This window comes from Gorilla gorilla, chromosome 6 (assembly GCF_029281585.2).
Source record: "Gorilla gorilla gorilla isolate KB3781 chromosome 6, NHGRI_mGorGor1-v2.1_pri, whole genome shotgun sequence".
Taxonomy (NCBI): domain Eukaryota; kingdom Metazoa; phylum Chordata; class Mammalia; order Primates; family Hominidae; genus Gorilla; species Gorilla gorilla.
In genome coordinates this window covers 39910296-39934912 of record NC_073230.2, presented here as the reverse complement: position 1 = coordinate 39934912, position 24617 = coordinate 39910296, and the positions used below count along the sequence as shown (strand labels likewise).

The 24617-nt window shown below is 42.8% G+C and overlaps 2 protein-coding genes and 1 pseudogene across 4 annotated transcripts in view; 1 reads left to right on the top strand and 2 right to left on the bottom strand.

Annotated features, from left to right (window-relative positions):
• AVL9 (AVL9 cell migration associated) overlaps positions 1 to 326 on the bottom strand; it is a 91842-nt gene extending 91516 nt beyond the window's left edge. Inside the window, exon 1 of the mRNA XM_004045289.5 lies at positions 75 to 326. The gene's annotated coding sequence lies outside the window, so the exon portion shown is untranslated. The remainder of the gene's footprint in view (positions 1 to 74) is intronic.
• On the top strand, positions 55 to 8374 carry LSM5 (LSM5 homolog, U6 small nuclear RNA and mRNA degradation associated). 3 transcript variants are annotated; one of them, XM_004045285.3, is made up of 5 exons: positions 55 to 126; positions 6055 to 6150; positions 6750 to 6777; positions 7645 to 7717; positions 8116 to 8374. In XM_004045285.3, exons 2-5 carry the CDS (start codon positions 6096 to 6098, stop codon positions 8146 to 8148), a joined length of 189 nt encoding a protein of 62 aa, XP_004045333.1. In that variant the 5' UTR covers positions 55 to 126; positions 6055 to 6095; the 3' UTR covers positions 8149 to 8374. The 3 variants fall into 3 exon arrangements, with proteins under 3 accessions (XP_004045333.1, XP_004045331.1, XP_055203509.1); XM_004045283.4 differs by lacking the exon at positions 55 to 126 and adding an exon at positions 4603 to 5052; XM_055347534.2 differs by lacking the exon at positions 55 to 126 and adding an exon at positions 5084 to 5241.
• A 14225-nt stretch (positions 8375 to 22599) lies between these two features.
• LOC101153011 (ADP/ATP translocase 2-like) lies at positions 22600 to 23912 on the bottom strand (annotated as a pseudogene).
• Positions 23913 to 24617: the final 705 nt, after the last annotated feature.

Sequence of the window (24617 nt, the reverse complement as noted above, 5' to 3'; positions counted from 1 at the left end):
CGGGGGGGCCGGGGGGGCCGGGGGGGCGGGCGGGGCCGGGTGGACTTGACGAGGAGCGGCGGGGTGGGGCTTACGTGACCCGGGCGGCTGGGCTTGCAGAGCCTGTGGTGTCCGCGGGACCTGGAGGTGCGGCGTGGCACACCTGCTTTTTCCTCCCTGGATTCAATCTCAAAGCACTTCCTTCTCTTTTGCCTTCTCTTTTGCCTCAAAGTTTTCCCACTTCCCTCTTCTCTTCTGTTTTCCTTGCTTTTTCACATCTTTTCGGTTCACTCTCCGAGTGTCCGATTCCTTCACCTCCTTGCCTTTGCCTGTGGCCCCCGTCCCTATTCTTAAATATGTAGTAACATGGAGCATACTGGTGAGGTTGCGTATCTGTGTATTCAGCCTTTAAATTACTTGCTTACCCGAGAATTCTTGTTTGTTTCTTTCTAGAGTTTTTTTTTCTTCGTTTAAATAATATGTGTAGGAATCTGAGACGCATTTAAAACCTGAAACAGAATATCCTTGACAACAAAGGAAGTTTACTTGGATACGTGTAAAATGATTATTCTAGTCCTGCGATTTTATAAGAATATTCTTTTCATTCCATCTCATTTTGGGTGTAATACTCTGGTCAATACAAAATATATGGGCTCTGTTGTCACCAGGGTTTTTTAATTCCTTTACTGATTGTACTACAATTTTTTTTAAGCAGTGAATCTCATGTCAATTTAAAGTGCATTATAGAAAAGATTTAACAAGTCTTATCTAGGACAGTTTTCAAATAACCTAAAGGATAGGTGTCTGCTTCAAATAGAATTCGAGATTACTACAGTAACTGTGATATTTTGCACTTCTGGTCTTGAAAAGTAAGGAGCTCCGTTCTAATCTAAGCATAGCTGAGAAAAACAGTAGGCTTCCTAAATCAAATTTAGTTTCTGTGATTCAGTAGAACTGTTTTAATGCTAATACTGCAGACATTTTTCAAGATGCTGCTATACATTTCTTTTCTGTATTACAAAATTATTGGCATTGGCTCAGAAAACTGTGTAAAACTATATTGCTCCCTGTATGCAGAATATATTAACTGTTTTCTTAATATATTAACTGTTTTGAGCTGTCAGCTGTGTGATGTGTTAACTATTAATATTTTCTTGATATAACCTGTCTTGATATTTTCCACAATTGGCATGGCTAAAATTACTGTCTAATTGAACACCTTTTAAAGATGTATATAAGGGCCGGGTGTGGTGGCTCACGCCTGTAATCCCAGCACTTTGGGAGGCCAAGGCAGGCAGATCACCTGAGGTCAGGAGTTCTAGACCAGCCTGGCCAACATGGTAAAACCCCCTCTCTAGTACAAAATACAAAAATTAGACCTGTAATCCCAGCTACTCGGAGGGCTGAGACAGGAGAATTGCTTGAACCCGGGAGGCGGAGGTTGCAGTGAGCCAAGATTGCACCATCACACTTCAGCCTGGGGGACAAGAGTGAGATTTCCTCTCAAAAAAAAAAAAAAAAAAAAAAGATATATATAAAAACAGGGTCAGGCGTGGTGGCTCATGCTGGTAATCCCAGCACTTTGGGAGGCCGATGCGGGCAGATCACTTGAGGCCAAAAGTTGGAGACCAGCCTGGGCAATATGGTGAAACCCCATCTCTGCTAAAAATACAAAAATTAGCCAGGCATGGTGGTGTGTGTAATCCCAGCTACTAGGGAGGCTGAGGCAAGAGAATCACCTTAACCCGGGAGGTGGAGGTTGCAGTGATCTGAGATGGTGTCACTGCACTGCTCTCCAGCCCAGATGACAGAATGAGACTCCATCTCAAAAAAATAAAGAAAGGGAGAGAGAGAGAAAGAAAAAGTTAGTTACTGGGAAAATTGAGACAGAAAGTGAACAAGGGAATTTCCAGGATTTTTTTCATCTCTAAATATACAGATTGGGCCACTTAAGAATTTAGAATATAGGTGGGGCATGGCGGCTCACACCTGTAATCTCAGCACTTTGGGAGGCCAAGGTGGGTAGATCACTTGAGTCCAAGAGTTCGAGACCAACCTGAGCAATGTAATGAGACCTCATCGCTACAAAAAATAATAAAAAATAAATAGCCAGACTTGGTAGCACGCGCCTGTGGTACTGGCTTCTCAGGAGGCTGAGATGGGAGGATTGCTTGAGCCTGCGAGCACACCACTGTACTCCTGCCTGGGTAACAGAGTGAGGTCTTGTCTCTAAATTAATAAATAAAATATGATGGGGTGTTGCTATGTTGCCCAGGCTGGCCTCAAACTCCTGGGCTCAAGGGATCCTCCTGCCTCAGCCTCCTGAGTAGCTGGGGCTACAGTTGCCTGCCACCATGCACATCTTACATTATGTTTTAAATGAGTTGTATTAATGTAGAATAAATTCATTAACAAGATATTGTCCACAAGGACAAATGTCTATTGGGAAAATAATAAAATTTCTAATTTAACTCGAGGGAGAAAATTAGAAATGCCTTTCTGAACATATAATACAGGGAAGAGCCTTCGGTAGTTACATGTATTTTATGATAAATTATAAATTCTATTTTACGTCTTCTATTTAAGACTTAAAGGGAGAAAAATCCTTGAGACATAGAGCTATGACATATTTTCAAGTTCGTAACAACTCTCCATTTGGAATTGGCCTGTTCTTCCTTTTTGTGTCTTGCCTCAGGAGAGAAAATAATAAAAATACCACTCCCTGAAATCCCCATTAACTCTACTATGTAAGTGAACTATATATCGTTCCTTTTTTCAGATTCTAAAGAGATTTTCTTTATTCTTTATTAGTGGCATTCAAAATTGCTAATGTTTATTGTTTGTTTGTTTTTTTTGTTGTTGTTGTTGTTTTTTTTTGAGATGGAGTCTCACTCCGTCGCCAGGCTGGAGTGCAGTGGCACGATTGGCTCACTGCAACCTCTGCCTCCCGGGTTCAAGCGATTCTCCTGCCTCAGCCTCCTGAGTACCTGGGACTGCAGGCCTGTGCCACCACGCCCAGCTAATTTTTGTATTCTTAGTAGAGATGGGGTTTCACCATGTTGGCCAGGATGGTCTTGATGTCTTGACCTCGTGATCTGCCCACCTCGGCCCCCCAAAGTGTTGGGATTACAGGCGTGAGCCACTGTGCCCGGCCTATTTTTCTAATTTTTAAAAACTCTATCAAATAACAACAATGTTTTGAATTCGCCCATACTGTCAGTATGGTATGGGGAAAATAAAATAGGAATAGAAAAGGAAAACCAGGAAAAGAGGTGGTTTTCAACCAAATGAGGATTGGACAAAAAGAAAAAAAGAGAAAGAGAAAGAAAGAAGCGTCACAAACAAATCTGGCATTACTTTGTATTTAAAATCTTATGAAGAGTAAGGAGAATGTTGATGGGTGTGAATGAAATAGTGAGAATCAATTTAAAGAATATTCATTAGACCCTACAGTGTGCCTGAAAATGAAGTGTGCACAGTGTATAAAATAAGAAATTGCTTCCTTAAAGTGGCTTATGTCTGGTTATAAAAATAAGATGAATGCAAAACCAGCTAGCAATGCTAGCTTTATGTAGCTTCACTCTGAGCCAGACATCATGTATTAGAAAACAAGGATAAGTAATAACAGCTCATGTTTAAAAGGGCTTACTATGTGCCAGGTCCTATGCTGACTACTTTTCATAGATTATCTCAATTAATCTCCACATTAATCTTATGAGTAGATACTATTGTCCCCATTTTTTCCAATGGGTATATTGAGACTTAAAAAGTTAAAATAACCTGCCCATTGTCAAATAACTGACCATGGAATTTGAACCAAAGTCATTTAATTCAAAATGAAGAAATTTAATCAGGTAAACTACTGCTTCCCATAATTCTCAGCCTTGAGGAACTCAGTCTATGAAGGAATGTTGGGTGCTTAATGACCATTTGTTGTATGAATGAATGACGTTCTTTGTGGCCGCTCGTGTTTATTGTTTAGCTTTTTTTTTTTGAGACGGAGTTTCGCTCTTGTTGTCCAGGCTGGAGTGCAGTTGCATGATCTAGGCTCACTGCAACCGCTGCCTCTCGGGTTCAAGCAGTTCTCCTGCCTCTGCCTCCCGAGTAGCTGGGACTACAGGCGCATGCCACCACGCCCAGCTAATTTTTGTATTTTTAGTAGAGACGGGGTTTCACCCATGTTGGCCAGACTGGTCTCGAACTCCTGACCTCAGGTGATCCGCCCGCCTCGGCCTTCCAAAGTGCTGGGATTACAGTCGTTACCACTGCGCCTGACCTAGACTGTTCAGGTTTAAGTTCCTAGGACACAAATATAAAACAGACTAGGGCCGATACTTTGCTGTTTTCAACACAGAAGTGGAAAGCATGATTTTCCACTTCTGGAATAATTTAGAGTGACATCTGGTGGTTGCCTGTGAGACAAGAATTGTTGAAGAAACTGAGTTTAAAAGCCTATAATAAATAAGACTACCAGACATAAAAAGATAAGAACGATGAATTAAAGTAGTAAAAAGTTTAAAAAACATATCTTAAATCCTCACTAAAGAAAAATTTAAAAAAAATGCTAGTTGCAGATTTTCAATCCACTGGACTTTAAAAAGAAACAATAGATTCCTTAATGAGTAGTTGTAACGAAAATTGTAACAGTTAATTGATGGCAGGAAATACGAATTGATTTATACTGGTTTGAAGATTCTGGCTTGAAAGGAAATGCAACTTTACGGGGGAAGACGATTCAAAGGTTACAGGAACAATTTATTCACAAGGCAAAATATCTTCAACGTCTCTCCAAAACTTCAAGGGCAGAATGGGTATCTGCCGAGATGGTAAAATGTCCAGTGGGCAGGAAATATTTCACCGGATCTCACTTGCCGGGGAAAAAAGCCAGTGAGCGCGACCCACGCAGCTGACTAGATCGTGCGCTCGGCCTCAGATTGGTCGAGCCTGTTTGGGCTGCGGAAAAAGCGGAAGCGCGCTTTTCAAAGTCGTCCCACCATCAATGAAGGCAGGCCACTTCCGGCGTAGCCATGGCGGCTAACGCTACTACCAACCCGTCGCAGCTGCTGCCGTTAGGTAATCGCCGTCCTTTGGGGAGCAGGAACAGGGAGCTGACATTCAGGATTGGGGGCCGAGGGGCTGTTCCGAGGCAGGCCCTGGCCGAGTGTGGGGAAATGTATAAGACCAAATGCGGTTCGACTCTGAGCTCCAAGTCTTCGCGACAGCAGGCCGCCCCTGCTCTTTAACGTGGTCGGGCTCCTCCAGGCAAGGACTTTGACTTCTCAAACCAGACCTTCACTGGAAAAGGTCCACATTTAGTGAACGCGTCGTCGGCATCCTTTGTTGTGAGCCCGCCTCTGCAGGGTTATAGGTAGTAGGCCCACTTCTCAGCCTGGCGTTTACGATCCCCAGATTAGATAGACCATGTTATGTATGTGGTTGGTTAGTGACACTAACACCCTGATCCGGAATGAGCCTTAAATGAGGAATCTGGAAACCAGCTCTGTTTGTTATTTATTCATTCAATAGGTAGGAACTGAGTATCTATACACTAGATACCGTGCCTGGGCATTTTTCAATGATAAACTTAAACCATAGCCATTGCCTTCAAATAGCACACAAGCCAGTGGAGGAGAGAACACTGGACAAGTAGACATAATGCCACATAATGCTAGGCTAGCTAAAGAGATGTTTAGGCTAGCTAAAGAGATGTTCAAGCTACCGTCAGAGCACAGCGGATAGACAGAGTTGGGGAGGGGAAGCAGTGACCGGAGAGTTTCCGGTGAATATAATTATACCTATCTCCTCTTATATTTTTGTAGTTGGTGAAGAGTGATTGAACTAGTGGTCGTGGCCGTGATTGAAAAGTTTTCATTCTTTCATGCCACAGACTCTTTTGGAATGCTCATTATGTGCCAGATGCTGTGCTTGAACTGAGATTTGTATTATAAGACCTAAAGTTATTGAATGAATGTTTTTCCTGGTTTTTCTTTCACTATATGCAAGTAAGAGTGCCAGTAGGCACTCAAATATTTGTTGAAATAATGAATGGTAAAATAATATTTTTTCCCTCCTCAGAGCTTGTGGACAAATGTATAGGATCAAGAATTCACATCGTGATGAAGAGTGATAAGGAAATTGTTGGTACTCTTCTAGGATTTGATGACTTTGTCAGTATCCTTTTAAAAGGTGGTGGTGGTATAGGTTTTTCTTAAGTAATAACATAAGAACTATAGACAATCAGTATATTTGTGATTATTATAATAAAAATCAGTTCATTCTCAGGGAACTTATGATAATGTTTTAAGAGGTATGTATTGAAAGACGGTAAAGTTCCTATCAACAACAAGCAGTTTGAATTTGAGCCATTGTATTAAACATTATAATTAAAACTGAACAGGCGAGCCCAGTGGCTCACGCCTGTAATCCCAGCGCTTTGGGAGGGCGAGGTGGGTGGATCCCTTGAGCCCAGGAGTTTGAGACCAGCCTGGGCAAGATGATGAAACCCTGTCTCCACAAAAATTACAAAAATTAGCTGGGCATGGTGACGTACACCTGTGGGCCCAGCTAATCTCCGGGGCTAAGGCAGGAGGATCCTTTAAGCCTAAAAGGTGGAGGCTGCAGTGAGGTGTGATTGTACCACTGCACTTAAGCCTGGATGACAGAGCGAGACTTTGTCTCAAAACAAAAACAAAAACAAAAAATAAAAAAAGCTGAACAAAGGCAGAAGCTAGAGTAAATTTTGTATTTATTTTCTTAACAACAAATTTCAGATATGGTACTGGAAGATGTCACTGAGTTGTGAGTAGTGTTAAAGAATTGGGGGGAATCTCTTCTTAATTAAAGACAGTTTTACTACTTTTGAGTTAAATTATTTATGAGAAAACATTACCTCTTGGTGGAATAACGTTAAAGATAGACGTTTTATCTGTTTGCTTGTAAAATTGGATCAGAGTGTTATTACCTTAATGTAATTATTAGTAAACGCCTAGAAAATTAGTGGAGACATAGTTTTAAGGTAGAAGATAACAAAAAGAGCCAGGAATTTCAGGGTTCAGGTCAAATCAAGGAACTGATAGTAAGAGCATTTAGGCTGGACATGGTGGCTCATTCCTGTAATCCTAGCACTTTGGAAGGCCAAAGCAGGAGGATTAAGCCTGGGAGTTTGAGACCAGCCTGGGCAACAAAGGGAGACCCCTGTCTCTATAAAAATTTTAAAAATTAGCTGGGTATGGTGGGGGGCAGCTGTAGTCCTAGCTGCTCTGGAGGGTGAGGATCCCTTGAGCCCAGGAGTTCTAGGCTGCAGTGAACTATGATTGTACCACTGTACTCAGCCTGGGCAATAGAGCAAGACCCTGTCTCTTAAAAAAAAAAAAGACCCAAAAAACATTTCATTTCATATTTGATCTCCTGGGCAAGCTTTCACTTCTTTTTATGAAGCTCTGTCTGATAGACGTGGGTCTTAGGTAAGTGAGTTCATTCTGTTGCTTTTAATGAAGGTTACATTACCTAGTGGACAACCTTTGTATCTGAAAATTGTGGATATAATTGCTCAACCTCAGTGTAATTTGTATACAAGGATAACCTTTTTAGGGAGGGTAAGTATTTCCAAAATGTTGGCTTTGATTTTCACTGTTTATCCTGACTGTATTTTATCTATTCATTTAGTGAAATCACACCAGAAGGAAGAAGGATTACTAAATTAGATCAGATTTTGCTAAATGGAAATAATATAACAATGGTAAGACACATTGAAACTGTTTTATTTTGATGGGAGCCCATTTCTGGGGGGCAGTGATTACAGAACTAACCTTAATGTTGCTTGCTTGACTAAATGATCATGGCCCAGTGGTGCATAAGATGGGAAAGGGGTTCTCTGTGGTCAGGGTCCTAAAGCTCAGCTATTGAAGAGGCTTTATTTATTGGGTCTAAAGGTTAGTTTGCTTGGAACTTTTAATCGCTGTTGAGATAGTAAGTGTTAATTGATGGCATTGGGAATTGGAAATAGATACTGACAATCTGGAGAAAATTGGAATGTGGAGTGCAGGGGACAGGCAAAGGTGGCTTAATGAAGAGCAAGGGGTTTTTAGATGACATGGTGGTAGTGTTATTAGTAAACTCTTTTTCCTCTTTATGCAGCTGGTTCCTGGAGGAGAAGGACCTGAAGTGTGAATGAGTTTCCTTGACTTACACTAGATTTTGTTTTGTCTTATAATGACAAGAAAATGGAATTTTTTTCCCCACTTTCTAATGTTTAAATCCCATAAAGCTAAGTTTCCCGTTAAAGGGAAGTGCTTTGAAGATGTATACCCATTTTTGTAAGTTAATCATGATTATCCTGGAAAAAGAAGAAAAGAGCTTCTTCTTTGTAGATGAAAATAAAGGTGTTTTTGGTTAACTGTCATTTTGTTTATTGTACTGCAGTAGCCAGTGGAACAAAGTTTGTAGTTATTTTGCCACTTACTTTTCTGTCATTATATGCTTATTTGTTTTCTCATTTACGTGACCATTTGATTCTCAAACAAAAGTTGTTCCAAACAAAATGATGAACTTTGATTTGAACAGGTGCATTTAAACAACCGGAAATGATCACTTAGAAAATTCAATTAAAATGCTGTTGTTTTGTAATGAGGATTTTTCTTCTGATTTCAAATTCCATGAACTCCTATTGAAAACAAACAATGTACAGGTAATATATGCACATTGTAGAAATGCAGGAATTATCTATTGGAATTACCCTAAAGTTAGAAATTTTATCTATTTGCTTATAAAATTGGTTCAGAAGGTTATTACCTTAATGTAGTTATTACTGAATTGCCAGGAAATGAGTGGAGACAGAGCTTTAAGATAAAGGACACTAAAAACAGCTAAGAACTCCAGGACTCAGGTCAAATCAAGGAACTGATAATAAGATCATTGAACTGTATAAATTAAGTCAAAGAACTCCTATTAAAAACAAACAGGTAATATATGCACATTGTAGAATTGTAGGTAAGCAAAAAGGAGAAGGTTGATCATGCTTTGCTGTATGTCTTCATAGACTTTCTCAGTTCACTCTCAGTACACATTGTATTTTACTTGCTCATCCTGATTATACTGTTTTTACCCTCCACTTAAGTCATTTTTTGAATTTAAATGGTGAATATCTTTCTGTGTCAAATATTTCAACATTAATATGTACATAGTATTAAATGGATTTACTATAAATTATTTAGCCTATTCTTACTGGCCACAGTAGTCTAACTAGATCTTTATACATTTGTATTTTTCTCGAATAAACTCAAAAATGTGTAAGATCAAAGGGTATATATTGTGTTGCCAAGAAAAAGTTTGTGCCAATGTATATTTTTGCCAGGAGTGTTTCATAGTACCATTTATATCCTTCCCAGCATTAGCTGTGTTCTACCTTCTCTCCTCTTTGCCATTTTTACAAGCAAAACCTGGCATGTCTAAAATTTTCTTTTCCTTTTTTTTTTTTTTTTTGTTTTTTGGAGAGTCTCACTGGAATGCAGTGGTGTGATCTTGGCTCCCTGCAACCTCCGGTCAGGCTGGCGTGCTGTGTCGCAATATCAACGTGACCTCCACCTCCCAGGTTCAAGTGATTGTCCTGCCTCACCCTCCTGAGTAGCTGGGATTACAGGTGGGCGCCACCACTCCCATCTAATTTTTATATTTTTAGAGAGATGGGGTTTTACCTTGTTGGCCAGGCTGGTCTTGAACTCCTGACCTCTAGTGATGCACCTGCCTCAGCCTCCCAAAGTGCCGGTATTAAAGGCATGAGCCACCAGGCCTGGCCTAAAATTTTCTTGATTAATTTTGATCTCATTTGTATTTTGTAAATGACTTATCTGTTGAGGCTTTTGCCATTGAGATGTTTGTCTTTTTCTTACTAATTTGTAAGAATTCTTGATGGGTTTCTCTTAGTCATGTATTTTGCTAATAATTTCCCTAGTTTGTAGTTTGCCACTTAGTGCTATTTTTGACATAAATGATGTATTTTAATGTAGTTGCATGTTGACCTAGTCCATTATGGTTTTTGTATTTGGTCCACGTGGATTGGAAAACCTTTGCTTTGATTATACTTTTCTTTGGGCACTTTATGTTTTCTGCGTTTGATTTAAATCTGGAATCTATCTGGAATTTTGGTATTACCACATGGAAAAAGGATCCAACCTTATTTTCCAAAACACAAAGCACTGATTTGTAGTTTTCTCTGATTTACATGTTGTCAGTACTACTGCCTTGGCTAATTTCAAGCTACCAAGGCTTTAACAACCGGTTTGCAAAATTCTCAAGGATTTGACAGTTGATTCTCAGGAGCCAGTATGAGCTGGTTGCCTCACACTTTGCTTCTAACTCTTGGGGGCAATGCTTTCCCTGCACTGTTGTTTCTTTCCCTTTGGAGGGGAGTAAGTGATGTAACACCTGCTTCTTTCCACCCCTTTATTATTTGCTATCCCAGGGGAGCTAATAGTCATACCCAAGCTCTTCCTTTTTTATCCTAGGAGTTAGGCCAGGTGCAGTGGCTCATGTCTGTAATCCCAGTGCTACATTGTAGGTGGTCGAGGTGGAAGGATAGATTGAGGCCAGGAGTTGGAGACCAGCCTGGGTAATATAGTGAGACCCCATCTCTACCAAAAATTTTAAAAAATTAGTGAGGTGTGGTAGTGTGCATGCACCTGTAGTCCTACGTAGTTGGGAGGCTGAGGCAGGAGAATTGCTTGAGCCCAGGAGTTTGAGATTTCAGTAAGCTATGATTGCACCACTGTACTCCAGCCTGGGTGACAGTGAGACCCCGTCTCAAAACCTACAATGAAACGCCATTTCATGGGCACTATAGAATGGCTATAATTATAAAAAATTATTGTAACAAGAATTGTACAAAAATTAATGTAACAAGTATTGGCTGGGATATGAAGAAATTGGAGCCCCAGTACCTTGCTGGTGCGAATGTAAAATGATGCATGCACTGTGGAAAATAATTTGATGATTCCTCAAAAAGTTAAACAGAATTACCATACGACCCTGCAACTCCTCTCCTCAGTTCATACCCAAGAGAACTAAAAACATGTCTGCACAAAAACTTGTATGAACATTCACGGCAGCATTATTCCTAATGTCTCAAAGTGGAAGCAACCCAAATGTCCATCGATGGATGGATGGATAAATGAAATGCGGTATATTCATACAATAGAATATTATCTGTTAAAATGAATGAAGTACTTGTGTATGCTACAATGTGGATGAACTGTAACAACATTATGCTAAGTGAAAGAAGCCAGACACAAAAGACCACATATTTGATTTATATGATCCAGAACAGGCAAATTCACAGAAATAGACAACTATACTAGTGACTGCTAATGGGTATGGGTTTGTTTTTTGGGGTGATGAAAAAGTTCTGGGATTAGATGGTTGCACAACCTTGTGAATATACTAAAAAGCACTGAATTGTAACCTTAAAAGGGTGGATTTCATGTTACATGAATTACATCTCAATTTTTAAAAAGTGATGTATCTGAGGCATATCTAGTGTAACTTCTGAGGCCCTAAAGAAATTACTTTCCCATGAGTGACAGCTTGGGTTGTGGCTGCCGAAAGGACTTTAACCACCTAAGCATCAACCCCCCCTCTGGTTAAGACTGAACAGAATAAGGATTTGGGGAAGGTTGTTTTGGGCATTTAACTTAAGAATGTTGGACATTTTTTGTTTGTTTTGAGACAAGGTCTTGCTCTGTCACCCAGGCTAGAGTGCAGTGGTGTGATCAGTGCTCACTGCAGTTTCGAACCACTGGGATCAAGCGATTCTCCCCCCTTAGCCTCCCAAGTAGCTGGATCCACAGGCAGGTGCCACCATGCCCAGCTATCTTTTCTGTTTTTTTTTTTTTAAAGATAGGGTCTCGGTCTGTCACCCAGACTGGAGTGCAGTGGTCATGGCTCACTGTAGCCTCAACTTCTCGGGCTCAGGTGATCCTCCCACACTACAGGTGCACACCACCACACCTGGCTAATTTTTTGTATTTTTGATAGAGACCGGGTCTTGTCATATTGCCCAGGCTGGTCTCAAACTCTGGGCTCAAGCGATCAACTCGCCTTGGCCTCCCAAAGTGCTGGGATTACAGTTGTGAGCCACCGTGCCTGGCCTAATTTTTTAATATTTTGTAAAGACAGGGTGTCACCATGTTGCCTAGACTGGTTGATTCTTAACTTACAAAAATAAGTGTATTTAGTTTTGGATTTAAATTCTAGTGGAGTTTAACACTTTTGGACTTTGATTTGGAAGGAGGTTTAATTTTTGAATTCCAGTAAATTTGATAATGGCAGAGGATTATATGTAGATTTGGGCATCTCTGTTGTTGGCATTTTATTATTGGGTGTTAGTGTGCTGATATGCCAGGTTAGACCATTTATTAGGGTTCTCCAGAGATGACCAATAGTATATGTATATAGATATATAAGGGGATTTATTAGGAGAATTGGTTCATGCGATTATGGAGGCTGGGAAGCCCCAAAACAGGCTGTCTGCAAGCTGGAGACCTTGATGTGGCTCAGTCCAAGTCCAAAGACCTCAGAGCTTGGGATGCTGATGATAAAATTCTCAGTCTGAGGCTGAAGGCCTGAGAACCCAGGGGGCTACTGGTGTAAGTCCTGGAGTCAGAGGTCTCCTAGAGTTGGGATCACTCTTCCTTCTCTGTCCTCAGAGGACAATATCATCAGAGCATCAGGAGTTCTTATATCCAAGGACAGAGAAGGAAGAGTTATCCCAGCTCTAGGAGGGAGACAGACATGTTGCCTTTTCTGTGTTTTTGTTCTCTTTGGACCCTCTGTCAACTGAATGCTGGCCCACATTGAAGGTGCATCTCACCTAGTCCACTCAGACTCACACCCTAAAGTAGTCTGGAAACACCCTCATAAACACAGCCAAATAATGCTTTACTAAGTTTCTAGATATCCTTAATCCACTTAACTTGACACCTAAAATTACCCATCACAGACCATGTTGCAGGATCAGGAGGACCAGAGAGAGACCTTGGGGTGTATACAGGAGGATATATTTATTATTGAGTGCACTCAGACCCTGCAGACTTAACATTCAAAGACTGGGCCCAGAACAAAGACAGCACTTGATTTTATGCACACTTCACAAAAGGGGGTGGGCTAGTTTGAAGCAAGCTTACGGTGGCCTGAAAGCAGGGATACAGAGGCAGGACAAAGACAGTTAATCAAATTGTAACAGATCATAACTCAGGATTACACATGACCATTGCCAGTCAACCCAGATGTCTGTTTTCTAGGTTTTGCCTAGGCACGGGCTTATCCTATAACCTTCACTATGGCGCCCAGGTGGCCATAACACAGGCCTGCTCAGAGGCTCTGACCTTCACTCTACTGCTTAGATAAAATAGAATATTTGAAGTCACTGGTTACAGAGAACAGGAATCTATAAACTCATTCCATAAAATGAAGGAAAATTTGTTTTTTCTTCTCCGTATGTTGAGGGAATGCTGGGAGAGTTTCCAGAGCACATTAGATAATATTATCAAGACTTCCTGGGTCTGGGCTGTGCCTTTTGCTGCCTCTGGGACAAGTCAGCCTAATACAGGAAAACTTATTTCTCTTTCTTTTTAAGTTTATTTTTCTTTAATTTCCCGCCTCAACCATGTGGTGGGCATACTTTGGGTGGGAAATGGAGTGAATTTTCAGACTTAGAATTACAGAAGCCTTGGAGTTGCCTTAATTAATATATTATTCTGACTCTCTTTAGAGCCTTTTGGGGCAAAATCTAAACTGCTTCCAGTGATCCCAATGGCAGTTGGATTTGGCAGTGATAGACTGTGTTCTTCTCTATGGCTCTAATGGTTAAGTTCAGTGAGTGAAAAGAACAAAAAGATGGGGAATGTAAGGGAAGAATGCTTCTTTTCTACCTCTGATGTTTTCTTCTACATGAAAGCTTAATTAGTGTAACACATCTGCCCTCTCTCTGTCCTTTTATTCTGTATGCCCGGAGACATGCAGACTGAGTTACCTGAGGGAGTGTGGGTTCTGCTCTGCTTTTTCCTGTAAGTTTAAGAGGTGTCTGCTTCCACATGAAGAAGTCTGGGGTGGTTTGTGGTTTGCCTATGGTTTGGTGGGTACATCTGAATAATTCTGGAGTTCCAAACAAAGAAGTTAACTACAGTCTGTAGATGTAAGTTACATCATCCAATGTAGTAGTAGTAACAATGACCGCTGTCTGTTTTCTACTTTGCCTTTGTTCTCAATTGGTTCAGAACTCAATTGTGGAAGAAGAGTGCTAATTATTGGCCGTCCTCAAGACTCCAATAGCCCTTGAGTCTCTGCTGTACTAAGACAAAAACCTCCTCTGCCTTCCTGCCTGCCTCCCATCTCTACCCTGTCATATCTGTCCATCCCAGCCATCAGACCATCAGAGCAACTGACTGATCTAAAATGTAGGATATGGTCATGCTATGTTTGGCTTTATTTTTTTGAGATGGAGTTTCGCTCTTGTTGCCCAGGCTGGAGTACCATGGCGTGATCTCGGCTCACAGCAACCTCTGCCTCCCAGGTTCAAGCGATTCTCCTGCCTCAGCCTCCTGAGTAGCTGGGATTACACGTATGAGTTACCACGCCTGGCTAATTTTGTATTTTTAGTGGAGACGGGGTTTCTCCATGTTGATCAGGCTGGTCTTGAACTCCCAACCTCAGGTGATCCACCCGCTTTGGCCTCCCAAAGTGCTGGGATTATAGGTGAAGCCACTCCCCCCAGCCAGCTTTCAAACTTTTCAGTAAGTTACCTTCTATACAATGAAAGTCCAGGTTCCTTAACAGGTTACCATGAGGGGTGCCTATTGACCTTATCAGTCACATCTCAGTCTTGCCTTCATAGCACAGAATTTATAACACTGGCTGTTTCCCCTCTTTGGCCTTTGGCTTTACTCATGTTGGACTTTTGTGGAAAGAGCCTTATCTCCAAACCTATCTTCATTTGGTTTACTTGTATTCAAGACTAGGCTCAAATGTCTCTTCCTCCAGAAAGTCCTATGGGAACCCTCAGCCCTCTATCACTACTCAATGCTTATATGGGACAGGTCATGGAGGCTTTTGTTATATTGTGAAACTGTCTTGAGTAGCTACTCTCTCCTAGAAAAACAACAGCCTCAAGCAGTTCATACCATGCACAGTCCTGGTTTCAAAGGAAACAAATCCTATTACATTGTTGGGCCATAGACTAGAGTATGGGCCACCATCATCTGAGTATGTTGAGTTTGGCTGGTGTGGTCGATTGGCCCTCAGTGCAGTGATGCAAGTGGGCTTCTCGCTGTTACCTGGGAAGATCAGAGGCAGAAGCTTGGGAGCTCTAGCAGGGTCCTGGTGCTCTATGAGTACCACTCTTGGAAGACAGCAGTCCTCCTGGCTGACATCTCTCTAAGAAGTGGAGCTGGTACTTCTCACATCAACCTGACACCCAAATTCACGCTCTATGTACTTCAGTCACAAGGATTTGAGGTTAGTGGGCATGAAGCTGGAATAGAGAGTGGTCAGAAAACAGACCTCATCTACTTTATCCAGGAGTGACCCTGACTGAATCTTTGCTTTATTAGACATTTCATTCTTGAATTTAAGAAAAATCATGCATGACACCAACTGACCACAAGAGGACACTGTGGAACTAGGCAGGCAGCTAGTTGCTAGAGCCAAGGCTTTTTAGTTTTCCCCAGAGCCTCATTTGAACTCAGGTTTCTTGTCTCCTACTCTGCTGAACTTACTATTGGATCACACCACAAGGGCAGGTAAAGGGTTGAATATACTACTATTTCACGCCTCCTTCCCTTTTTTTTTTTTTTTTGCAAAAGAGGAATCTTTTTCATTCATTTATTTCATATTTTCTATATGAGGTGCCTTTCTATTGTAAAATAGAATTGAGAGGAGAGTGCTTTGGAAGCCAGGATGAAGGGATGATTTCAGAGGTCTGGAGGTTTTATCACAGGGGAATAAAGAGTCATAGGTATGATGAAGTGGCTTCAAAAAACAGCATGAGTTCAGAAAGGAGTAAAGATCGCGGGAGAGCATGGTGACTCTGCTTGACAAAGCTAAATCTCCTACCCTGGAGAGTAGAGGGGTTAAGTAAAAACTAAAACCAAACCAGTGACAAGAGCTGCACAGCTTCCAGATGTAAACTATGCATCTTCTGGACCCAGTATTTTTCCCTGGGCCCCTTGATAGGAAGGGGTCCGGGGACTGTGTCAGCCACACACAGGAGAAGAAGGGAGGTCAACAGTTTGGAAAGGGAGATGGAAGAACAATCAGGAAACTTGAGTTTGTCACCAAGTGGCTGTGTAAACTTGGGGCAAGTCACTCTTTTTTCTTTCAGGGCTTCAACATTTTTACCTATAAAACAAGAGTGAAGCTGAATGTTTGGGTTCCTTTCTAGCACTGACTCTCTGCCTTGGTTGTCTGCACTTCAATGGAAGAGGACATCAGCCCAGGGCCTGAGGCCTCAGTGGGGAGAAGGGGAGGTTGACCTCTGGTGAGGGGTCATGTCCTTGGGGCTCAGGCATGCTCCCTCTTCCCTCTAACCATGGGCATCCCATCACTGCTGGCCATGCTGTGTTTGGAATCTGAGGTGAATTGGGAGTCTTTGGGAACTTGGGAGCCTGTCCCCACATCTGTGGATTGCTCTGACTTAATGTCCTGTGGGAATTTAGCAGTTTTGGATACGGTAACTAATCTTTTTTTTTTTTTTTTTGAGATGGAGTCTCACTCTTTTGCCCAGGCCGCAGTGCAGTGGCGCTATCTCGGCTCACTGCAAGCTCAGCCTCCCGGGTTCATGCCATTCTCCTGCCTCAACCTCTGGAGTAGCTGGGAGTATAGGCGCCTGCCAGGGTGCCTGGCTCATTTTTTTTTTTTTTTTTTTTTTTTTTTGTATTTTTAGTAGAGACGGGGTTTCACCGTGATAGCCAGAATGGTCTTGATCTCCTGACCTCATGATCTGCCCGCCTCGGCCTCCCAAAGTGCTGGGATTACAGGCGTGAGCCACCGCACCTGGCCTTTTTTTTGTTTTTGTTTTTGTTTTTGAGACAGGGTCTTGCTGTGTTGCCCAGTCTGGAGTGTGGTGGCACAATCTTGGCTCACTGCAACCTCTGCCTCCCAGGCTCAAGCCATCCTTCTGCCTCAGCCTCCTGACTAGCTGGGACTACAGGCAAGTGCCTGGCTAATTTTTGGTATTTTTTGTAGAAATGGGGTTTCACCATGTTGCTCAGGCTGGTCTGGAACTCCTGGACTCAAGCCATCCTCCCGCCTTGGTCTCCCAAAGCACTGGGATTATAGGCGTGAGCCACTGCGCCCGGCCACTGTAGCTAATCTTTTAAAGCTGTAATGCTCCTTGCTTTCCTTGCTTCCTTCTCCTTTTCTGTTTCAATGAGAACAAACTTGAAAACCATCAGACTGAAAGCCACTTCAAGAGGAATCATGGTCTGGTGTAGAAGCCCTAATGCTACAGACTGAGTGAGCCCCGGCAAGCAATTTTCCCTCTTTGGGTCTTGGTTTTCTCATCTTTTAAGCCAAAGCAGTGACTCAGACCTTTCTTACTCCACACAGTTATTCTGGAGATCCAAAGGGCTCATAGGTGTGAAATGCTTTAACTTGAATAACTTTCCATGTTGACATGAGGGCTAACTGGATCCCTATTCCTTCATCATTGGATATCAGCTGGTAACATCCTGGCTAGCTTTTACATCTATATTGCTTTCCAAAAAGAGCTGTGGCATCCTATAAAATAATTTATCATTGTATCTGCTATAACAATAGGGAAATGTACTAGAATAGAAGATCGTGGCCATGGGGTGTGGTGACTCAGATGTGGGTCATGGGCTCTGCTGCCTCCTCTGTTCTCTGGGAAGGACTCTACTTACCCCCTTTCATGCTTTTTTTTGTGTCCATAATTGCTGCCTCTTGGGCCATAGGTCCCATTCATACTTCCTCATAGTAACCCTGTTATTTGTCATTGGTTTTAGCCAGCTCCACAGTCAGCATCTCATGAGGGTAATAAGAAGTGAGAAGGACCTTATTTTTTCCTGTACTGAATTGCCTGGAGAGCATATCTTGTTGATTGCAGCTGGAAGTGTGACATTTAGTAAGTGGAGAAACTTGAGTCAGGCAAGTGGCAGCCTGTGCCAGCAGGAGGATGAGAAAGGGCTGAGGAAGAAGGGAAATGCTCAGTGGAGTAATTTGGCCCAGGTGTTTTCGTGGCTCCAGGTTGGGTGTTCACATTACCACAGGTGGGGATTGTAGACACTCAAGGAATTTTCCATTGTGATAGAAACCACAAATGAGCATGCATAGACACCTAGTTTCTTCTATTCCATCTGACACCTGTGTTGGGAAAATAAACTCCGAGAGGTAAGCACCTCACCCAAGGACTTCCTGCTTTTCCAGTGACTAGTGCTTGAGTATGACACAAGCCTGCATTGAGATCTGTGGCTTCTCAAGGCATGGGTCCAGAGTGGGATGAGCTAGAAGGGAGCTTACATCACCTCCAGGCCCAGTCCCTCACTTTATAGGTGGGGAGACCTAGGCTCAAAGAGAGGCCTTAACTTGATAAGGGATTCAGGGGCTGTGCTGGAACTGGTGCTTAGATCATTGGAACCTGATTCAGAACTCTTGGCTGTGCCTCTCCACCTATGTGACTGGATGATGATGTTTGGGTTACCCTGGATAAAATTACCTTCCTCTCCCCCAGAGGCTGAAACCACTTGTGTCCGAACTCTTGCACTTTCTCCATGGGTATCATAGAGATACTCATTTCTAGTTTATTTCTAAAGAGCCATCTCTTCCCTGCAGTTGCATTACTTCTCAGAGTGATGCCTCTTCCAACTCACAGCCCCTGGGATCTTGAGAAATGCTGACAATCAGCAGCAGAAGACAAATGATGTTGGGGGATCAGGAGGAGGGACTTTGATGGGACAGGAGCCTGCAAGGAAGAGGGCCCAGGGAGGAATTTAAAGGCAGCCTGGGGATGGGGTGGGGGAATCTGGCTTCTAATACCTGTTTTGTCATTTCTCAATTGTGTGACCTTGGAGAAGTTACTTAATATCTCTAAGCCTTGGTGCCCTACTCTGCAAAATGGGGATGGTAACATGTACTTCAGGGTTATATGAGAATGACATGAAATACTGTATTTGATAATATATATTATAGATGTAATATATAAGGGCTAATATATATGAAATATATGTGATATGAGAGCACCCCACAGTGCGGAATGGGCAGTAAGTGCTCCACAGGAGGGAGTTTCTTCACTCCTGGCAACAGCTGCAGTGCCTGGAGCGCTTCCTATCTTCCTCCCTTTGCAGAGCTCTCTACCCTCAAGACTTCTCCAATTGTGCAGGTGACATGTTACAGTGACAAAGGTTAAGCAGTATTTTTTTTTTTAAGAAAAAATGGGGTATATTTATTGGTTCATGTAGTTTAACCTTCCAGTTTCTGGCATGCCTAGCTCCACGGGCTCTAAAGATGTCATCAGGATGCAGTCTCTCCATCTCTTTGCCTTATTCTCCTCCTTGTTCTTTCCATTCTCAGGCACGCTCTCCCTGATGGAGATAAGAGCAAGGATGCAGACCCACATTTTGGTGTCAGCAGAAAGACCATCAGTAGAAGTGATATTAATATAGCATTTTGTAGGGGGCCCTGGACACCTGCTTTTTGCCTTTGACCATCCACTTTTTCTAAGTGGCCCCCAGGAAAAATATATGCACAGAGGATTATAAGCATTTTTTCTTGCTTGGGCACGGTGGCAGAAATGGCTGGTTGGCTTCCATTTTTCACTCTTTCCTTCCATGGCTGCCCAGCTAAAGACACATTTCTATGCCTCCATTTCAGCAAAGTTTAATCATGTAAGAATCATGTCACAAGATCGTGGCCAATGAAGTATGGGTGAAGTGGTAGAGGATGAGATGAGTGCTGCAGAGGAAAAGGAAGAAGGCAATAGTGGTGCTGCCATACCAGTCGTAGACCACCTACCTGGCCGTTTGTATGAGTAAGCCATCTTATTTAACCCACGTGGTTAAGCCTAACCGATACAGGCACAAATGCAAGCCATAGCGTCCTACTGATACAGGCACAAATGCAAGCCATAGCGTCCTACTGATTGAGATCAGACTATACAGAAGACTTCTGCTGCCCAGGTTGGAGGCTGTCCTGGGCCTGGATTCGGAGCTTGTTGGAGACAAGACAGAATTTTCCAAAGCAAGGAAAGTTGGAACAGCTTGCCTCAGGGGAATTCCTGCTCTTAGTTGGTTCAGATGTCTGTGGCCAACGAAGCCTTCAGGGGCTGGCTCGCAGAAGCCTGGGAAAAGCTACAGGAATGAAATGAATCCAAAGATTGTTTGACATTATTTTTATCAACTCCTTTACATTTACTTTCCCAGAAAGCCTTTTGAAACCCTGTTTTATTATGAAAATATTCAAACATTCACAAAACTAGAGAAAATACCTATTCCTAGATTCAACAGTGATCAACATAATGCCATATTTGCTTCAACTTTCATTCTTCCTCCTCCTTTTCTCCCTCCCTTTTTCTCTCTGCCCTTCTTTTCTCTCTCTTTTGTTTTTTCTTTTGGCTGTGGGGTTTTATTTTTTTTTGAGACGAGTCTTGCTCTGTCACCCAGGCTGGAGTGCAGTGGTGCAATCTCGGCTCACTGCAAGCTCTGCCTCCCGGGTTCATGCCATTCTTGGGCCTCAGCCTGCTGAGTAGCTGGGGCTACAGGTGCCCACCACCACGCCCAGCCAATTTTTTGTATTTTTAGTAGAGATGGGGTTTCACCGTATTAGCCAGGATGGTCTCCATCTCTTGACCTTGTGATCCGCCCGCCTCGGCCTCCCAAAGTGCTGGGATTACAGGCGTGAGCCACCGTGCACGGCCAGCTGTAGTCTCTTAAAGGAAACCTCTGTCAATATGTCTTTGCATCCCTAAATAATTCTGTATACAATTCTTAAATATAAGCATATTTTCTTATAGGATAATACCATTATTACATATAATAAAATTGGAAGTAATTCATTGATATTATTTGATACCCAGGATTAAAGCTGTACTACATTTACCTAGTTGTCTCAAAACTGTGTTTTTACAGTGGGTTTCTGAATTAGGATTCAAGCCAAGTGTACTCATTACATTTGGTTGTTACATCAACAAAACTTTAATGAGAGCTGCTGCAATGACAAGATCTGAAGGATAGGGTTATTATAACTCTGCCTATTCTTGGAGAGTGGACAGCCAGAGGGAGGTAAAGAACAACAGGTCTGGGGATGCACAAGCCAGATAATCCCATCCACAGGTCCCTGATTTACTCAAAGATATGGGATTTCTTTCATTTTTTATGTTTGCAATAATTCATTCCTGGAGTGGTTCGTTGAAAGTGGACCATGTAAGGGTGAGACATTTCTAGCGTCTGATTTAAATCCAGCCCTTGACTTAACTTATTTAACATATGGGTTCATTTGAAACTCACTGATCTATGGCCTCTTATGTCATGTATGTTGAGTGCCCATTATATGCCAGTACTGTTTAGAGACAGTACAAAAGATGGCAAGAGAAGCTAGCAAAAACGTTCTTAATTAGACGGAGGACACAGGCACGCCCTTTCAGCTGCAGGGTGCTGTACAGGGGAGTGGAAAGAAAGTGCCGTGGGCAGGCTGGGTGTGGTGGCTCATGCCTGTAATCCCAGCACTTTGGGAGGCTGAGGCGGGCGGATCACCTGAGGTCGGGAGTTCAAGACCAGCCTGACCAACATGGAGAAACCCTGTCTCTACTAAAAATACAAAATTAGCCGGGTGTGGTGGCACATGCCTGTAATCCCAGCTACTAGGGAGGCTGAGGCAGAAGAATCACTTGAACCTGGGAGGCGGAGGTTGCGGTGAGCCGAGATCGTGCCATTGCACTCCAGCCTGGGCAGTAACAGTGAAACTCCGTCTCAAAAAAAAAAGAAAAAAGAAAGTACCATGGGCACACAAAGGGAAAGGGAAGTGTGATCAGCTCCCCTGGGAGAGGTCAGGAGAGGGTTTCCTGAAGAGGTAATCATGGTAATGCATGAAGAGGCAATGCATGTTAATATTTTCCTGCTAGGGGGAAACGCATTCCAAGCAGTGGGAACAGAATAACCCAAGGCACTAAAACTCTAAAATGCAGCGATGATCTTGAGCAGCAATGTTTCAAGTCACATGATGGGTATTTGCCCCCATGAAAATAATTCAGTTTTATCTACAAAATGTGCCTTCAGATTTCAAATACAGATGAACATACTGTTTAGAACACATTTTGACAATGTTACCTTTTTAAAAAATCTACTGGGTTGTGCACCATTCGTTCCTGCCCTGCCTCCCATCCCTTCCCAGGCCAAACAAACAATATTAGTTTTTTTTTTTTTTTAATTTTAGATATTTTTATTTCTCCAAATTTGTTATTTATCAGGTGTGAATGAAATAAAAAATATAACTGAGTCCCATCACCATCCTCATGGAAATGGCTTTAAGAGAAAACTGGTCAGATGAATATTATTGCTTCCCATTTTCTTTTCTTTTCTTTTCTTTCTTTCTTTTTTTTTTTTTTGAGACAGAGTCTCACTCTGTTGCCCAGGCTGGAGTGCAGTGATGCCATCTTGGCTCACTGCAACCTCTGCCTCCCAAGTTCAAGGAATTCTCCTGCCTCAGCCTCTTGAGTAGCTGGGATTACAGGCGCGTGCCACACGCCTGGCAAATTTGTTGTATTTTTAGTAGAGACAGGGTTTCACCGTGTTAACCAGGATGGTCTGGATCTCCTGATCTCGTGATCCATCCGCCTCGGCCTCCCAAAGTGCTGGGATTACAGGTGTGAGCCACCGCACCTGGCTTGCTTCCCATTTTCAACCAGTAAATAGTTGCTACTGATAAATTGACAGCCAGGAGTCTGTCAAGAATGCTCAAGATATGTTATATAATACAACATGACTGTTCACAGGGGGGGAAATCCCAGGAAATAACTTATGTGTACTTCTTGATTTCACCATACAAGACAAGCACAAAAGCACCATCCATGCCTCTGAGAACACTGGACCATGCACCCTTGAAAAAAGCTTTGCCTCCTTCATCACCAGCAATCTTCCTCCAGCAGTCAAGCGTGCCTGTGTACATGACGTCAATTCCTTTGCGCCCTGACTGCATCATCATGCGGCATCGAACAGTGTCAAATGGATGGGAAATCAACCTAGCAATGGCAGTGACAGTCTGAGTGATCATCCAGCTGATGACGATGTGGGTGTTCCTGGGATCCGGAAGCATTCCCTTTGCAGTGTCATGGATACCAAAGTAGGCAGCACAGACACGTTAAAGCCTTGGTACAGGCCCTTAATCCCATCAGTTTCGTAGATCTTAACCAGGCAGTTACCGAGGCCTCAGAATTCCCTTTCAGCTCCAGCTTTACCCACGTCAGCTGCTAGACAGGTATGGGCAAAATCAAGAGGGTACACAAAACACAAGGATGTGGCCCCAGCAGCACCACCTGATGCCGGATTCCCTGCAAAGTAGCTCCCAAACTGGGTCCTCTTGTCCACACCACCCAGGAAGATCTGCTTGTGTTTATCTTTGAAGGCCAAGTTGAGAGCCTGGGTGGGGAAGTATCTGATGACATTGACCAGGTTACGGTGCCAGAAGGACAGGACTCCCTGCTCCTTGAGAATATGGACCACGCAGTCTATAATGCCCTTGTATTGCATATCTGCGGTGATCTGCTTGCTGGCATGCTGTACCTCCAGCAGCAGCTTGACCCTCTCGATGGATGCTACCCCCATCTTGGAGATGGCTGCTGCCACTCCACCTGCCAGGAAGTCCTTGGTGAAGGACACAGCGGCATCTGTCATATTGAAAGGAAAGAGGAGGCAGGCGGCAGGCTGCTGCAGGATGGGACTGGGCCGGGAACTGGCTTTGACGCCAGGGCTGCGGGGAAACAATATTAGTTTTTGTCAAATTCCAAAGCTTCATTTTTTTCCTCAGGTCCCTTTATAACTTCCCAATCTCTCTTCCTTGACTGCTCAAGATAAAACCAAAATATAATGCGAAAAATATTTCCATTCTTTTAACAAATAAAAACGCCTACATCAATTACTTTTTACCTTCGTGGTTTTGATAATCTATTCATCATGGGTCAGTGATACTTGATAGAAAAGTGGCCTTCCTATCTGGTTTAAAGCCAAATCAAGGTTGTGTCCTGAGGAATTCTTGAAACTCCATGAATAACCCTGATGCCCTTAGGGAGGAATGAGATGACTGAGAATGCTATCACCTGAGCAGTGGGACCCAGCTACTTTGCGCAATCAACTGACAAAGTGGGTGGCCTGGAACTCGGAAAGTGTGCACTCACATTCTCATTCGAGTAGCTCTGCAAGGCTAGGACAGATAGGCATGACTGTCTATGCAACGGGCAGAGGAAATACGTGGTGTGGTGTCAAAGTTCTGCACTTGGGGACTTGTCCTGGCTCACAGCCACCATCAAAGTGATATGAAGTAGGTGACATTTAGAGTGTTTTTTCCTTGTGCTAGGCACTGTTCTAAGCATGCTATTCACAACAACTCAGTGAAGTGGGTTGTATTATTCCCCTTGCATCAATCAA